Genomic DNA, 17,660 nt, shown 5'->3' with positions numbered 1-17,660 from the left:
AGGTCAAATGTCATATATAAAACATATACACTAATCAGGAACCACACATTTTCTGAGGTGGTGAGAGTACATGTAGAGAGCTTCTGGATGAAAATTGACATAGAAATAGAAGCATTATTGCTGCAGAATATAACAACAGAAAGAGGGACTGGATGATAAATTTAGGATTAACAAACCTTGCAGTATAGAGACGTAACAGTAGCACTGGAAGATTTTTCATTTATCCAGTTATCTACTTGAGCTCTCTCTGTGCCAAAAGCAAAGCATATAATAATTGATCAACAAACCTTATTAGTAATTTGTCATCCTTCAAAATGGGGAGAAACTAATGGGGCGACTGTTATTCTGTAATTCATTATCACCAAGGAAAAACTAATTGTTGGAATGGAAATAATAGGAATGATGGAGAGGAAAAGCAAGAGATGACCACTCTTGCAGACTTGTACTCTTAGTTTCTTAGAAGGCATTTCAGAAAAGTCAAAGAACAGCATAGACTAAAATCCTAAGGGGAAACCAGCCATGGAAATATGGGAAGTTCTAAAAATTAAATACTAAAGACATAAAGAGGAAAAATTCTGATGATAAAAAGGGATATTGTGTAGAGGCCTATGTGAATACACAGGGAACTTATTGATGAACTTGGATTTTTGAAAGATGTGTAGGTCAAAGGATATGAACAAGCAATTTTCAAAAAGAAATCCAAGTCATCAACAATAATATGAAAAAATGCTCCAAATCACTATTAGAGAAATATAAACCAAAACACCTCTAAAGTTCCACCTCACACTTATCAGATTGACAACGATGACCAAAAGACCCCAAAAATGACCATTGTTGGAAAGGGTGAAAGAACACAGATAACGTGGGTAGCCTACTGATAGTTAGGAATTGGTCCAATCATTCTGAAAAGCTATTTTTTGAACTATGCCCCAAAAGTCACTATACTCTTAACTTTGACCCAGAAATACCCTCAAAGAAGAAAAGGATCTGTATGTACAAAAATACTTAGAGCAACTCTTATTTATAAGAAAGATATTAGCATTCTCAAGAGTCCCATTTTCAGCACCCTCTCAAGAGTCCCATTTTCACTTTTAGTAACTAGTTTTTTTCTGGTTGGTAAGAACTGGGTATAGAATAACGGTTCCCCTCAATAGTTCCTCCACATTTTGAGAATCCTGGACAATATGAACTAATGAAGAAAGTAAATGGAACCTCAAAAACAATTTATATAAGTCAGTAATCTCTTTTTAAAAAACAACTTTGAAAGACATGAAAACTCTGATTAATGCAAAAGCCAACCATGATTCCACAGGACCAGTGATGAAGCATGCTACCCTACTTCCTGATGGGTAATGGAGTGAAGGTGCAAAATGAGCCATGTTTTTGGCAAATGTGTGGATTTGTTTTTGGTTGACTATGCTCATTTGCTATAAGGACTGTGTTTTTCCTCTTTATGGGGCTTAAGGGGAAATGAAAAGGGAAAGCTATTGATAGAGCTGTCAAAAAATGAGAAAAGAACATTATTGAAGTATCTTTAAAAATATGCAGAAGGAAGTTCAGACAAGTGGGACAACTTTGAAAGTAACATTGAATTTGTTTTCTGTGTATTTATAAAATCAAACAGTATAATAGAGGATTACTTTTATATATCTTCATTCTGTTCCACTTTGTCTAAAGAAATGGTTGCATTTTTGGTGTTAATTCAGAATAATTTTGTTTAAATGACATGTAGAATATGGGAAGCAAGGGCAGGCGATATAAGATGGATAAAATGGTATGTCATAATTCTATAGGAACAGTTCAGGAGTATGAAAGCACAAAATGAATTGAGACTAGCAAGGACAAAACATCTTTTTAAGCCACATTGGGGAAAAGTGGAAGGTCAAAAAGTTGTTAAATTCTTGTTTCTTTTCCCTCAGCCAAGAAGAATGATCTCAGTACTGTCTGTAAATGAACAGAAATTAATTGCTATAGAACTATATAATACTCACCAAAATAAAGGGAGGTGGGGCATAGTGAAAGAGCACTTCATTGTTTTCTACAAGTTTGAGTTACCATTGTATTGGTATTGTATAATACATTCCATTGTATTGAAAGAACTGGCAGATATGATTACAGAGCTGCTATCACAGGAGAACAACTCAGGGAAATACTGAGTTTTCAAAAAACAGAAGTGTCTAGTTTCTAAACTCTAGTGCAATGAGCTTGACTGATTCCAGAAAAAAACACCAAAATGAAACTCTAAAAATTCTAAATGAATAGTGAGCATTAGAAGAAAGCACTTAGCAGAAACAGCAAAACATACTTGTCTAAACGTTTCCTTTTTTAAATTTTTTTTTATATTACTAGGCTGCTAGAGAGAGGTATATTGTAGTTCTATTTTCTTGGATTTTAGAAAAATAGTTGATAAAATCTCTCATGTTATTCTTGTGGGGGAAAAAAGATAGGAAGATGCAGACTATATTATCATTTCAGGTGAAATCAGAACGAATTGAATGCTGACACTAAACAAGTAAACATTGATGGATCATTATCTTGAAAGTGGTTTTCAGGAGTCTTTGCTTGCCTTTGTTCCATTTAACATTTTAATGTCTTAAAGATAATAATGATAAGATCATCAAATTTATAAGTGACAAAGATAGGAAAGATAGCTAGATGACAGGATCCTAAAAGATCTTGTCACACCAGGCTTAGACATTGAGCTGAATCTAGTAAGAAAAAACTTCAAAAGAGATAAATATTTTCTTAAACTTATATTTAAAAAAATAAAAGCAAATTTCACAAAGCCAAGGGAGGGATCACTAGATAGCAGTTTGTCCAAAAACGTCCTAAGGGTTTTTGCAAGCTACAAATTCCATATGAGCCAGTAATGTGATAATGGTGGCCTAAAGAGCTAATGCAGTCTCAGACTTCATTAAGAAAAGCAGGCTGCCTCAGGACTAGGAAGATGCTACACTGTATGATTCTTTGTTCAGCATTCATCTGGAGTATTTTGTTCAGTTCTGGGTCACACATTTTAAGAAACATTGTACATTTAAAAGAAGACAGTTGGGATGGTGACATGCTTTAAGATCATTCTGTAATTGGAGACATTTAGCTTGGAAAAAACAAGGAGGATATGAGATGTTTTCATCTATTTAAAAGACAGTCAAGTGAAAGAGGGATTAGATTTGTTCTGCTTAGACCCAAAGGAAAGAATTAAAAGCAATTGGAAGAAGTTGCAAAAAGTCAGATTTAATCTTGATATGAAGAAAAACTTTTTTTTTTAACATTTAGAACTTTACAAAGAATATCCTGAAGTTCTTTTTGAACTACCTCAGGAAGCTCACAAAACCATCAAGCCAAAGCTAGCAGACTTCTTGTTCAGGTGTGAGTTGGACCAAGTGACTTCTGAAGTCCCCTCCAGTTCTGGGATTCTGGTTTTTGTTTTTGTTTTTGTTTTTTTTGCCAGCCATTTGTCACTTAATAATTTCATCTTTACTGAATCACATAGGATGCATATTCACTTTCCAAGGCGAGGTTAGGGGATGAGTGTTGAATACTTATGCCATGGTTCTGACTTGAGAATGACATTGGTATTTGGTGATTAAAAATAAATTCAGCAGTGGCAGTGTAGTACTATCCCAATATATCTTTCCTGGCAGGCTTAGAAAATCAGTTCTGAGATCTTTTATGTCTTTTTTTGATATTTTTGTAGGCAGAAACTGAATTACAGAGAGCTACAATGGATGCTACCAGAACGAGTCGGCATCTGGAGGAAACAATTGACAATTTTGAAAAGCAAAAAATAAAGGATATAAAGGTAAAAAAAAAATATGCTGGCATATGGCAAGGAAGCACCATAGAGTGAAAAGAGTGCAGGTTTGGAGTTAGCTATATTGGGTGCTAATCCTGGTTTCATCCCTTACTATCTCAGTGCTAATTGCTACCTTTGTGAGTCATTTCATTTCTTTGTGCCTTAGTTTACTCATTTGTAGGGATGGACTAGAGGACTTAAGGTCTTTCACAAACCTTTCTGTGACCCTGTGATTGTTAAGGTTTAAAAAAGGCTTTTTTTCAGAAGTCTTATTTTTGCTTTCTAGGGATGATAGGCTTTAAAATCATAATTCTATGAATTTAAAACATATGCAACCTTTACACTTATAGAAAGGTTTATTCCTGGAAAAAGAACTGTGAATCAAACCAGTATGTTATATGCTTTTCCATAGAAATCATAATAAAGGGTTATGTTACTGACAAAGGTCGTGATGCCAATTTTTTTATAGAAATAACCACAAAGCAACACTAAACTGCCTTTATATAACAAATCTTTTTCAAGTATAGCTATCTCAATTAAACTGGACACAATAGCCAGACATATAAAATTGTATGTATTATGATATGACACTATACTTAGCTCTGATAAGCCTTCATACTTACTCTATATAGTATATCTGATAGACTATAACAGATCCAAAGAGCACAGGATTTAGAAGTGCCTCTTTGGAGAGGTTTTTTTGGGGGGATCTTTTTCAGGAGGTGATTGGTGGATTCTTTCAACCTCTATTTTGCCCTCTGGTTCTAAAACATCAGGGCAGTTTTCCTTCAGAATTTCTTGGAGGATGCTTTCTAGGTTCTTTCTTTGATCATGGCTTTCAGGTACTCCAATAATTTTTAAATGATCTCTCCTGGATCTATTTTCCAGGTCAGTGGTTTTTCCAGTGAGATATTTCACATTGCCTTCTATTCTTTCATTTGTTTGGATCTGTTTAACAGCATCTTGATTTCTCATAAAGTCATTAGCTTCCATTGGCTCCAGTCTAATTCTGAAGGAATGATTCTCCTCATTGAACTTTTGAGATTCTTTTTCCATCTGGCAAATTCTGCTTTTTAAGGCATTCTTCTCACTGGCTTTTTGAGCCTCTTTTGCCATTTGAGTTAGTCTATATTTTAAGGTATTATTTTCCTCAGTCAGGCTGTTGACTCTTATTTTCTTTTTTTTTTTTTAAAGCTATTGGGATTAAGTAACTTGCTCAAGGTTACACGGCCAGTTATTTCTGGGTGTGATGCTAAGTATCTGAGCCCGGATTTGATCCCAGGTCATCCCGACACTGGGGCCGGTCATCCCGACACTGGGGCCGATGCTCTTACTCACTGAGCCACCTGGCCGCCCCTAAGCAATTGGGTTTAAGTATTTAATTAATTAATTAATTGGGGTTAAGGCCAGGTGTTTCTGGGTGGGTGCTAAATGTCTGAGCCCAGATTTGATCCCCAGGTCATCCCGACACTGGGGCCAGTGCTTTTACTCACTGTGCTACCTAGCCACCCCTTTCATAATTTTCTTGTGTCATTCTCATTTCTCTTCCCAATTTTTCCTCCGTTTCTCTTACCTGCTTCTTAAGGTCCTCTACGGCCTGTAACCAGCTTGTATTTTTCTTCGAAGCTTTTGGTGCAGGACTTCTGACTTCACTGTCTTCTTCCTGTTCCATGCTTTGATCCATTTTTGTCCCCAAAATTGGAGTCTAATGTTGGATTACTCTGGTTGGTTTGCCTGGTCATGTTGCCACTCAATTACTTGACCCCTGGGCTTTTTGCCATAGTAGGACTCTGCCACCAGACTGGGGAGCTTCGTTCCAAACTCTGGGGTATTCTTAGCTGCCGGAGGTATTAGTTAGGTACCCTCTCTGAAGCCTCTACATGCTCTGACAAGCTGGTCGCACATCCCAGGACCTCTACCCTAAACTGCGATCCAGATCCAAGCAGGTTAAAGCAAGAGTGATTACCCCTCAGACTGGTCGCTTGGTCCCCCTACACTCTGCAGGCCACAAGCTGAAGCCACTGTGGAGGCGCCTATGCTACAGCTCCTCAGCGGCTTCTCCCCCTTGGGATAAGCCTATGTACTCCCAACTATTAGGTCCCAAAGTCCACACTGCACTGACTTCTCACTTTGTCCTTAGTATCTATGTGTTGATAATTCTGGACCACCACAGCTGCTGGTGATCTGGAGTCCCTCCAACCGGTGGTTGGTCAGGCCTGCCCTCTTGGCTCGCATGGAGCTGGGGTCAGCTCCCAGAGCGCTGCGCTGGCCGCTTACTGCCTGCGAGCCAGGCTGTCCTCAGCAGAAAGTTAGTTTCTCTGTGTCATTTTGTGGGTTCCGTAGCTCCAAAGTTTGTTCAGAGTCCCTTTTTACATAGATTAGAGGTGGTGGGAGCCAGAGCCATGCAGAGGTCCTGTTTCTACTCCACCATCTTGACTCTGTCCTTCTCTTTGTAGAGATTTTCACAGGCATTTTGAGATAATTTGGGGAGGAGTTATATAGTTATATATGGTCTTTTGAGAAAACTGATCCAGAAAAGACTTTTCTTGCTTTATCTTCTCAGTGTAAGTTTCTTTGTAACAAGTACAGTCATTTTCTTTCTTGAGTTGGCATTTAATGTCTGGTACATAATAAATTCTTGTTGATAGATTAGCATTAATACTTAACCAAATCTGACATTTTCTAAAAGTAAATCTACTTTTAAAATGAATGAAGCAACTCAATTTGCACTGAACTTTTAATATTTTTAATCTCCCATTATGATGTAGCATGCCATGTTAGGAGAAAGATTTCTGCTTAATAGTCCCACTAGTAGCCTAAATTGATTCTGAATCCACAAAATGGAGCCTTTCCATCTCAACTACAAGTCCTATACTTTGTCTTATAATGGCACATTACATTGGTCTCTAGTACACATTCCCTTTCCCCCCTTTTAATCATCTTTAAGAATTGAACAAAATGAGTATGAAGTAATGAAGCTTATAAAATATATATGTAATACATAATTGTAATATGTAATATATAAATTATGTATGTAAATTCAAATTACTGTTGTCCTTCACAACAGCCCTTTTGGATAGCCATATGCTTATTCAAATGAAAATTCTATTGCTCAAAACATTTTGGGAGTTTCTATTTTGGCACTGTTACCACACAGGAAAATTATTCTCATTACTTTATAGCCAAACACTTCTTCCCACCTCTGTTTCATTCTCTTTCCTTCTTCTCTTCCCTTTCTCTCCCCTCTTTTCCAATTGTCCTCCCTCGTCCCCCCATTATATTTCCTTTATGTACCCTATCTTTCTTTGTCTTCCTCCTTTCTCTTGATGGAATAGGTAGGAGAGGTAGAGACATAGGGAGAGTCCTGAGACACAAGATTAAGGAGAGTCTGTCCCATAAAGTTGACTAACTAAAATTGATGTGTTGTGCTTACCTGACTGCTTAAAGTACTGTAAATTTGCAATTTGGATGGAAGCTATTTATCTGATGTTGGATAATCTGTTTTGCAAATTATTCAGAGACCACTATAAAGCCGGCCCAACTCCTATGTAGCTCTCCAGAAAGAGCTCTCAACAGTGGTGGACCCAGGAGAAAGGCAAGACAAAATAATTTTATAGGGGTTGGCTTCTGCTTTATTAGACTAGGAGCAGAGAACAAGGAGGAAGATTATCCTAAAAATAAGCTTTTACTTGAAAGACAGAACTGGGGACTCACCTAAGTTAAGAAGTAGGAGTCTAGTTGCCTAACATGAGCTAAGTTTAGAAGCTTCCTCTCTTCAGCTGCTAACCGATCATGCTTGAGGTTTTTCATTGTTGTAAGAAGGAATACTAATTAAAAGATGGTGCTGAGTTTTAAATATAAATATTAAAGTCTGCTTCTCCAGTAGAGGACCTATGAACATACCCATTATTTTATATCTGAGTTGAATATGGTTACATATTTTTAGTAAACTTGTTCCTTGTTACAACTTCTAGTTTTCTGGTTTTTAAAAAAAATGTATTTTCAATCAATTTTCCTAGTTATAATTTCAAAACTCTTGCTTTTAAAATTTTGCCTTGTCTATATGAACCCGAACAAGTACTATACTGACAAGTAGCATATCACCTATGATGCTATTTTTTGCTTTCAACTCTATGTAATTCCTTTCTCTTCCCCACCTCCATTATTAGAAATAATTAAATGTTAGTTGAATATGAGAGGAAAAGTAGTTTTCAAACTTGTAAGTCTTAGTGCAGTTTTAAGCTTTAAATAGCTTCAGACACATAAATGCTACAAAATTACTGAAAAAGTTTGAAAGTTAATTTAAATTTCATTTAAACTTACTTAGCTTTGTGAATTTTGAATACTAAATGCTTAGTTTTAATTTTAACAAGATATGGCACCCCATCTATCCCTTGCCATGGAGAAAAGGTTCTGGATGCCATTTTTTCCAGACTAATAGATTGGTAGAGAAGGATCTTTTGCTTGGCCACTTCAGTCACCTAATCTATCTCCATTAGACTTTTTTGTGTGTAGTTATGTTAGAATTTTTACATATGCATCAAAACCTCATTCTTGGATAATTTTAAGGTTTGGATTAGTCCTTTCAGTTACTGAGTAGCAGTAGCTGATGAAAGTTTTTACAAAGTTCAAAAATTAACAAGACTGGTAACATAAAAGGATGATTATGTTGAATATAGTGGGTTTTTTTTTGTTTTGTTTTGCTTTTTTGCTTTTTTTTTTTGGAGGGCAATTGGGGTTAAGTGACTTGCCCAAGGTCACATGGCTAGTTTTTGTGTTAAGTGTCTGAGTCTGGATTTGAACTCAGGTCCTCCTGACTCCAGGGCTGGTGCTCTGTTCACAGTGCCACCTAGCCATCCCCGAATATGATGTTTTAAAAATTAATGTTTTTCTAATTTAGTCTGTCGGATGTTTGGGGTTTTTTTAAGTTTTATAGCATTTATACTTCTTAAGTTATTAAAGCTTAAAACTGCACTAAGACTTTTGGGACATCACATATTTGTGAAATATCAGATGGTTAGAAAGCCCAAGAACAACTTCCCTTTCTTTAAAAGAAAAAATAGTACCATAGATTATAACTTACATGATTGTTATTTTGTTACTTCTTAAATTAGAGCTCCCTAGTCAGTGGATTGATTGGCTTTATCCCTAGCCTAACAGATCTTTTATGATGGTTGTTCTAGACAGGGGGCCCTTGTAGGAGCATACAAGGATTCTCAGTTGAGAGGTAGGGACCTTGTTCCACTGAGGAATCTAATTGTTAGAACTCTACTTTCCTATCTCCATTCAGAACATAACTAGAATGATCTGAAGGCTTCAAAAAAGTGAAAATTTGGGAATCACTGTTATACAAAACCTTGGCAATCTTCCACTTGTCTACATTTATATTAAAGTTGATTTACACATTCTTGGTGATATTGGCGGGTAGGGAAATACTGTTATTTTTTTCACTCAACTCTAATTCAGACTTGATAAATTTAGCTTTCTGTAGCTTCCACAGAACACTTAGACCATTGTATAACTGTGGCATAGAAATAGCTCTAGATTTGTTTTATTTTATTTTTTGCTTTTTGAAGGAGCAGTTGGGGTTAAGTGACTTGTCCAAAGTCACACAGCTAGTTTTTTGTGTCAAGTGCCTGAGACTGGATGTGAACTCAGGTCCTCCTGACTCCAGGTATGGTGCTCTATTCACTGTGCCACCTAGCCTCCCTAGTAGCTCTAGATTTTAAAAGATAATGTGCCTGCAGGACCTTTGCTGTTTAGGGTCCCTTACATCTCTAAATCTATGGTCCTACAGTCCTAAGTACAGGTTACTGGGGACCATTTGTCTGTGATCCAAGGACCAGCCTAGCTAAATTCTCAAAGGCTCATCACCAGAAGGATGACCACCAGGTCATAAGTCTTTTCAACCACTGCAACTTGAAAAATAGAAACTGGAAGCTGTCTTTGATAGGATACCTGGATGAAATCCAAGATCTTTCATTGTGCCAAGGTATATTTTATTTTAAAAAAACTGAACAAAAATGTTTTCTGCTAGATTATAAGATTATAATGCTGTTAAATATGTATATTTTTCAAGGACTTGCTTGGTAAATACAGAAAGCAGAATGCCTCCTATAACGATTGCTGTAATCAAGTGATTATAGAGAATTGGGGCAGGAAAGTGAAGTAAAATTTAATAATGACTTTAGGGGCGGCTAGGTGGCACAGTGAATAGAGCACTGGCCCTGGAGTCAGGAGGACCTGAGTTCAAATCTGGCCTCAACTTAACACTTACTAGCCATGTGACCTTGGGCAAGTCACATAACCCCAATTCCCCTACCTTCCCCTCTCCAAAAAGCAAAAAAAAAAAAAATTTGAAAAGCTAACATAAGAAGGATTTTTCTCTCTCCAAGAAGAAATAGGCTTAAATTTTAACCTGAAATTTAGGTAAGATAAGTTTACCAGTTTATGCAACTGAAATAATTTAAAAAGACTGGCTATCAAGGGAGACATAAGATCTCCATCTTTAGATATATTTAAGAGTTGAAGTTCTCTTGAGTAGTTTAATTTTAGTTCTGCACTAGAGACTACAGAGACTACATCTTGAGTTTCCCTTCTAGATACATTATTTCCTTTACCTTTTCACATTGGTGATATAGATAGTTCTCTTACTTGTGAAGAATCCTATTACAGCCTAAAATAAGAGCAGCAGAGGTACAAGAATGTCCTTACTTTGGATTTTCTAAGGCAAATTAGTCATCCCTGTGGTTTTTTGTAAGACTCTCCTTACAAAGGAAAAAGATAGGGTTTCACTTTTTTCCTTAAAATCTGTGTTTTACACAACCTAATGGTAACCCATTACTACCTTTTATGTGGTCATCATTTTAAGAAGAATTGGAAACAGAAGGACAGTAATCAGGGGTGGCTAGGTGGCACAGTGAATAGAGTACCAGCCTTGGAGTCAGGAGGACCTGAGTTCAAATCTAGCCTCAGACATTTAACACTTACTAGCCATGTGTGACCTTGGGCAATTCACTTAATTCCAATTGCCCTACCTTTTCCCCCCTCCAAAATGCAAAAAAAGGGGGGGGCAGTAATCAAAATGAAAAATATTAAGAGAACAATAGTAATAAAAATACCCTAAACAACTTTATTTGATGACTTGAAAGAAATTATTTTAATATGGTAATCTTATGCAATTATTTTAAAATCTTCAACTAAAACTATCTTCTAAATTTTAATTGTACACACAAGTGACATCCCAGGGAAAAGGGAGGCATTTCCAAGAATAAAACTGTGTCGTATTTGGAGCAGCATGCACCCTAGCATACCCAGGATGGCTGCTAGCACAGGTTCTTTGATCTGCTTTTCTAAAGGAAAGCAATTCAAAAAGGAGTTAACCATCTTACTTTAATCAAACATATATCATTTACCTAGTTCAGGGGGAAAAAGCCAGCACCCAGAACTTCAAAGAATACAAACAGAAGTTACAAGGAGACAAAAAACACAAACAGAGAAATAGACCAACAGACAGGACTTCCATGATTTCTGACCATTACGTCCATACCTAGTCAGTTACGAGAGAGAACCACCCACATCTGGGTTTTCAAAGCTGGGAGGTTCAATGGCTGTCCAGTCTCATCCAGCCAAATCACACAACTCTTCCCATGAGTGAGACCCAAAGCAAAACCTCACATCAGAGTATATATAGCCTTTTCCAAGGTCAGAGAACATTGCAACCCCATAACCCACTGCCCAATCACAAAGCAGGAAGGTGTGGGCATTCCCGAAAAACAAGCCTCCCACCACAGGCTCCATGTGACCACATTCAGTGTATTGGGGGCAGAGGATTTTTTCACATCAGGGAAGGTCCTCAAATTCACTTAAGCCTATCAAGGGGCAGGGACAATCTTCAAATTACCATTACCATTACATAAGAATTATATTTTTGAAAATATTTTTGCTCTACTTAGTTGTATATCCTGTTTCGTATAAGTCCCTTTTTATATCTTAAAAAAGTGTGCGGTGTTGCTGAGGATTTTATCATTTAATACAACTGAATGTGAAAATAGTTGCTTTCTTTTTATTCTGTCTTAGAGACTAAATAGATCATCCTTCTCTGCCTCCAAACCCTATAAGTTATTTTATGCAACTGAAAAATGTTTATATTTTGGGGTCTTGTGTTTACCTTTGCATAGAAAGAAGTTTATATAAAATTTAAACTTTAAATTAAACAATGACATTGTCCAAGGCCTGGGGTCTCCAGTCTGTCATTTGAGACCTTTTGAGTGATCTCCAAGACTAACTATATAGGTTCTTCCTCCCAGGCTACACACAGGGAGATGCTGATTGCTCAAAGAAACTGCCCAAGTTTGAGTATTCCAGAAACTGGAGACACAGAGTATTAGAGTCACCTAAAATTGGCGTGAGGAAGAATAAGTAATATTGTCATGTTTGAGGGAATAAGAGGAGATAACTTATTTAGTTAGGTAAGAGAGAACAGCTATGTTAGTAGGAACAGATGCTTGAGGCATTAGAGAAAGGGTGTGAGAGGGCAAAGATCCAGCTGGGTGGGGCTTGGTGGCTTCCTAAGGCAAAAAGTGTTCTGACATGTTAGTTATTTCCACTCTATCTGATATCTTCACCCTGGTCCTTAGGAGTTCTGTCTGTGCCCTTGTGGTGAGCATGGGAAAATAAGCCTCTCACTGGGGCCACAGAAAACAGTTTAAGGAAGAGGCAACTTGTGAGGTAAGCTGCTCTGACCTAAATGTTCCAGTCTTTGGATGTGTTAATAGAAGCAGTGTTCAGAACTAGGAGAATCATACTCTCTAGGCTATATCTAGATTGTTGTGTGTGTTTTTGGAGGTCACACTTGGTGAGAAACATGACAACAAGCTAGAGTGTATCCAAAAGAGGACAGTCAGGATAGTGAAAGGATTCAAAATCATGGTTATTTTAGGATTGGTTAAAGAACCTACTTAGTCTGGAGGGAATTTATTGTGGGTTGGGATGAGAGAGAAGAAAGAGATAAATAATAACTGCCTTCAAATATATGAGAAATTATCTTGTAGAAGATGGAATAAACATTCCATTGTGAGGGTAAAACTAGGATCAAGGGATAAGTTACAGGGAGGCAAATTTTAGCTCATTAGAAGGACAGATTTTAAAACGACCAGTTATCTAAAAATGGAGTAATGATATAATGATGCCCTGTCATTACACCTATTCATGTAGAGGCTGGCCAGCCACTTAGCAATGATGTTTTAAGGAAGTTTGAAGCAATGAATAGAGTTAAAACTAGATGGTCTCTAAAGACTTGTTCAACTCCTAAGTCAACAAGCATTTATTAAATGCCTATATTCCAGACATGGGATTAAGCCCTAGGGGTACAAAAAAAGGCAAAAGACAGTCCCTGCCTATCAGGAACTCACTATCTGATGGAGAACACAACATGAAAACAGCCATGTACAAACAAGCTATATATAGGAAAATTAAAGATAACAAAGAGCCACTGGCAGGTGGGCTTTTAAGGATGTTAGGGAATTCAGGAGGCTAAGAGGAAGAAAATTCAGGTGTAGAGTGTCATATATGAGGAACAGTCAGTGTCACTGGGTTATATAGTACGTGAAGGGAAGGGGTCAAGGTGTACAAATACTGGAAAGGTGGGATTCTTTGATTCAATAATAGGACTCCTGGGTTTTGTTTCTGCCTGCTATTTGACTTGCTAGGTGATACTGAATAGAGAAAGCTAGGTTGGTGTGGTAGGCTGCTGTAGCTAGATTTTGAACTTAGGCAATGAAGTGTTAGAGCCAGTCAACAGTTTCATACCCACTGCACATTCATCACTGTTGATAATGGTAGATTGCAGAAAAAATGGGGTCAGTATTTAATCTTGACAAGACATATCTATAAAATAAAGCATCTATTTAAAATGACATACAACTGAAATTCATAGCTATAAGTACCTATTTGTGGGACTATTCGATGCAAATATACATTGCCTGAGGTCATTAATTGGTTCACTTAGGTAAAATACTATAGAAGGACAATTGTTTTAGATTGTTGATGATCATCCAATATTTGCTGATAAAACAGTAGGATTTCAAATGACTACAGTTGGTGTTCATGTTAAGATATGACTACAGCATATGATGTTATGGAGAAACTATGTTTGTCTTGAAAATGTCATAAGATTACATTCCATAGTATTTTTTGGCTATTTAAAATAAGCAATTTTTCTGATTAGCGAAAATATCAAAGTAAATATTAAGTGACAAGTAAACTGTATTAACCCACACCTTACATTTTTGAGCATAAAAAGTTAAATCATAATATAGAATAATGTGCAATATTTATCTGAAGGAATGCCTGACATTTTTACAAATTACACAACAAACTTTAACAAACTGAGAGAGAACGTGTAATGTTGGGTTTTTAATTAGTGAAATCTTTACGTTAAATATTTTTTGTTTGGTTGGTTGGTTTTTTTGCCTTTTGGAGGGCAATTGGGGTTAAGTAACTTGCCCAAGGTTACATGGCTAGTTTTTTTGTGTGGGTGGTAAGTGTCTGAGACCAGAACCAAACTCAGGTCCTCCTGACTCCGGGGCCAGCGCTTTACTCATTGCGCCACCTAGCCACCCCATGTTAAATATTTTAATACAAACTGTAGACCAAAAGATTTCAAATAAACCAAAACAAATTTTTCATCAATAAATGATTAGAGAATCTCTGTTCTACAAGTTTTTAAATTCTCCACTAAAATAGGCCAGACCAAATCCCTCTTTATTTTTTTTTTTAGTTCTCTGTAGCTGAACAAGGTAATAATGAACCTTAAATCAGTTATTAAATGTTGAAACTCAGACAGCCAGGGATAAAGAAGAAAAAAATCAAATGTGAACTACACAGTACCCAGAGTAGACTGCTGTGTGCTACCTCTGAACTGCTTAGAAGCTATAGCCCATCAAAGTAGTGAAATGGTTTCCTTTTTTTTTTAAATCCTTCCAGCTTCCTTCCTCATCCAGTAGGTTAGTAAACCGTCACTTTGAAATCTTGAGGATTTCTAGATTATACATCTGGAGGATACGACCTCATCATAATTGTACATTCTCCGTAGGCATATAGTCTCTTCTATTCTATTTATATTCTCATCCTATTAATTAATTTATGCAAAATGAAAATTTTCTAGAATGAAAAGGCAATGTTTTTCAGGCTCAGTGGACTTCATTTTACTGAACACATAATCTTTATGCACAGATCTGGTCACATCACTCCTTTGCTCAAAAATTTTAAGTGGTACTTTATTGCCTACCAGGTTCAAACTTCTTTACTTGATAGTCATTCATGACCCTTCATAATCTGGCCATCCTGACTTTTTAGCTTATACTGCTCCCATTTGTGTACTCTATCCTGCCAACAAGACTACTTATTTTATGTCAGAAACGTTCTTTAAACCCCAACTCATCTTCCATCTTCTTGATCACCTCTGTCAATAATGACTTTCCCCTCCCAAGATCCTGGTATAACACTTTATTTTACATTTCATTTATGTACTTATGCAGTATTTTACATCATATTTATCTATATATTTTCAGATCCTTCTACCAGATTGTAAGCTACTTAGGGATAGAGACTTTATCTCATCCAAGCTTTGTAGCTTCCTTAACCCAATCCAGCAAGCATTTACTAAGCACAATGCCAAGCTCTGGAGATACAAAGACAAACAAATCCTATCCTTAAGGATTATATTATATATTGTGTTATATTACTGTATATTATATCCTGAATTGATACCCATTGTAATGGAGAATATATCGTGTAAAAATTTAAATGTATGTAGGATAAACTCAAGAGGAAGAAGAAACTAACAATCAGGAAAAATCAGGAAAGGCCTCTTATAGAAGATAGTGCATGCACGACCTGTTTCTTAAAGGAGGAAAGTAAAAAGTCTTAAGAGGCAGAGATGAAAATGAGTGTGTTCCAGGGAGAGGAAGCAAAGGGAATAAGCATTATTAAATACCTACTGTGTGCCAGGTGCTTTACAAATATTGCTTCATTTATTCCTCACAACAACCCTGGGAGGTAAATACTATTATTATCCCCATTTTACATTTGAGAAAACTGAGTCAGACAGATTTTAAATGATGTGCCCAGGGTCACACAACCAGTAAATGTTTGAGGCTGGAATTGAATTCAGGTTGTCCTAACTCCAGTAAGGTTCTTCATTCACCATATCACCCAGCTACTTAGGCGCTCTTCCAGGCATGCGGTATAGTCTGGGTGGAATACTGAGTTTCAGGAAGAGCAGTTAGGCCAGTTTGAATTGTGTGAGGTAAGCTTGGGAAGTTAAGATTGAGGTTAAATTGTGAAGGGTTTTAAATGCTAAATTTAGGAATTTATATTGTCTCATCTGAACTTCACATTACCTTGGGAGGTAGCTACTACCAACATTATCATCTCATTATTCTAGATGAGGTAAGGTTACATGATCTGCCTAAGGCGACACAATCAGCAAGCATTTGTTAAATGCCTACTATTATGTGTCAGTCACTGTCCTAAGTGCTGGAGATACAAATACAAGGAAAACAATTCCGGTCCCACAAATATGGCATAGAACAGAGTGCACAGATTACTGTGGTACATCTTATTTGACTTGTGTTCTCATTGCCAACTGTAAACATTTTCTCAGGTATAGTTAGACATGCTGACCAAAACCAAAAGAAAATGAATGGCAAGTGGAGGTAATAAAACAGTTCCCATAATAATTTAAAAGTTAACATATAAATCCTCCCCAATATGTTCTAAGCAAGCATCTCAGTATTTCACAGAATTCTTTAAACCCCATTTCACAGAATGTTTGAGTAACAAAAATTTGTTTTTAATTATTGTGGATTAACATGATTGAATAAAATTTCACTCCTCTTTTTAGAATATATTTTCAGAATTTATAACAATTGAAATGCTATTTCATGGAAAAGCTTTAGAAGTCTACACTGCTGCCTACCAAAATATACAGAAGATTGATGAAGAAGAAGATATAGAGGTAAGAGTATTTATTAATACATAAGCCCATTTCTCTCATTAATCTGAAGGCATACTGTGTAAATGTTCATGATTGTAGTGTTTTAAACGAGAACATGTTGGTGATGATAGTAATTTGCATATCATAACATTCCCACATCATATCTTTTTGTTTTCTTAAATTATGGACTACATACTCTTTATAGTTTAATTTTAGATGGCTTCTCCCATCAGATTGAAACCTTAGTGTCAGATGTTTTGTTCATCTCTCATCTCCCTTAGTACCTAGCCTAGTACCTCAAACAGGACCTGTGAGAACTCACTAACATGCTAACATGAGGAATGGGTGTAGAGGATTTTCACTTTTACTTTCCTGTAAAACAATATCGCCTATTTATAAGTTTCATTTAGTAATTAATAACTGTAAAATCACTGCTAAAAGTCAACCTAACCATCTACAATTTGAAAAACAAAAGTGATAAGGCATTACATGGTAATTTGAATGTTAATTTAATAAATTTTTTAGAGCCTGTGTTGGAGACACTAAGCTAGGTGCTGAGGGAGATGCAGAAAGGAACAAAACATCTGAAGCAGAGGAGGTTTCAATCTGGTGGGAGAAGCCATCTAAATTTAATAAACTACAGTGAGTGTGTAAAATTAATGTTCAATTTACCATGTAATCCAAGAGACTTGAACTCTACCAGTGAATCTAGCTGTGTACATCTTGTTTATAGGGCAAAAGGCAGGATAAATGTCTAGTCACTTCTATTTTCCAAGTTGTAAATGGTTAGGTTGAGTTTCAGAAGTGATTTTACAATTATTGATTACTAAATGAAATTTATAAATAAGGAAGTATGGTTTTATA

At 36.4% G+C, this 17,660-nt stretch overlaps 1 protein-coding gene and 1 long non-coding RNA gene across 3 annotated transcripts in view; one reads left to right on the top strand and one right to left on the bottom strand.

Annotated features, from left to right (window-relative positions):
• Positions 1-17,660, bottom strand: part of LOC138160122 (uncharacterized) — a 380,488-nt gene that overhangs the window by 342,913 nt on the left and 19,915 nt on the right. The gene's annotated exons all lie outside the window — the stretch shown is intronic.
• The window catches only part of CIBAR1 (CBY1 interacting BAR domain containing 1), a 46,255-nt gene that overhangs the window by 19,111 nt on the left and 9,484 nt on the right, over positions 1-17,660 (top strand). For both annotated transcript variants that reach the window (XM_069086650.1, XM_069086649.1), the window contains 2 exons: positions 3,698-3,802; positions 16,704-16,817. In XM_069086650.1, the coding sequence (XP_068942751.1) occupies positions 3,698-3,802; positions 16,704-16,817 (219 nt within the window). The remainder of the gene's footprint in view (positions 1-3,697; positions 3,803-16,703; positions 16,818-17,660) is intronic.

The sequence above is a fragment of the Petaurus breviceps genome, unplaced genomic scaffold (genome assembly GCF_028583685.1).
Source record: "Petaurus breviceps papuanus isolate PSGF00001 unplaced genomic scaffold, PetGlider_PUasm1.0 179, whole genome shotgun sequence".
NCBI classification, from domain to species: Eukaryota; Metazoa; Chordata; class Mammalia; order Diprotodontia; family Petauridae; genus Petaurus; species Petaurus breviceps.
Note: the sequence above shows the minus strand (reverse complement) of the source record. Positions and strands in the feature narration are given on the sequence as shown.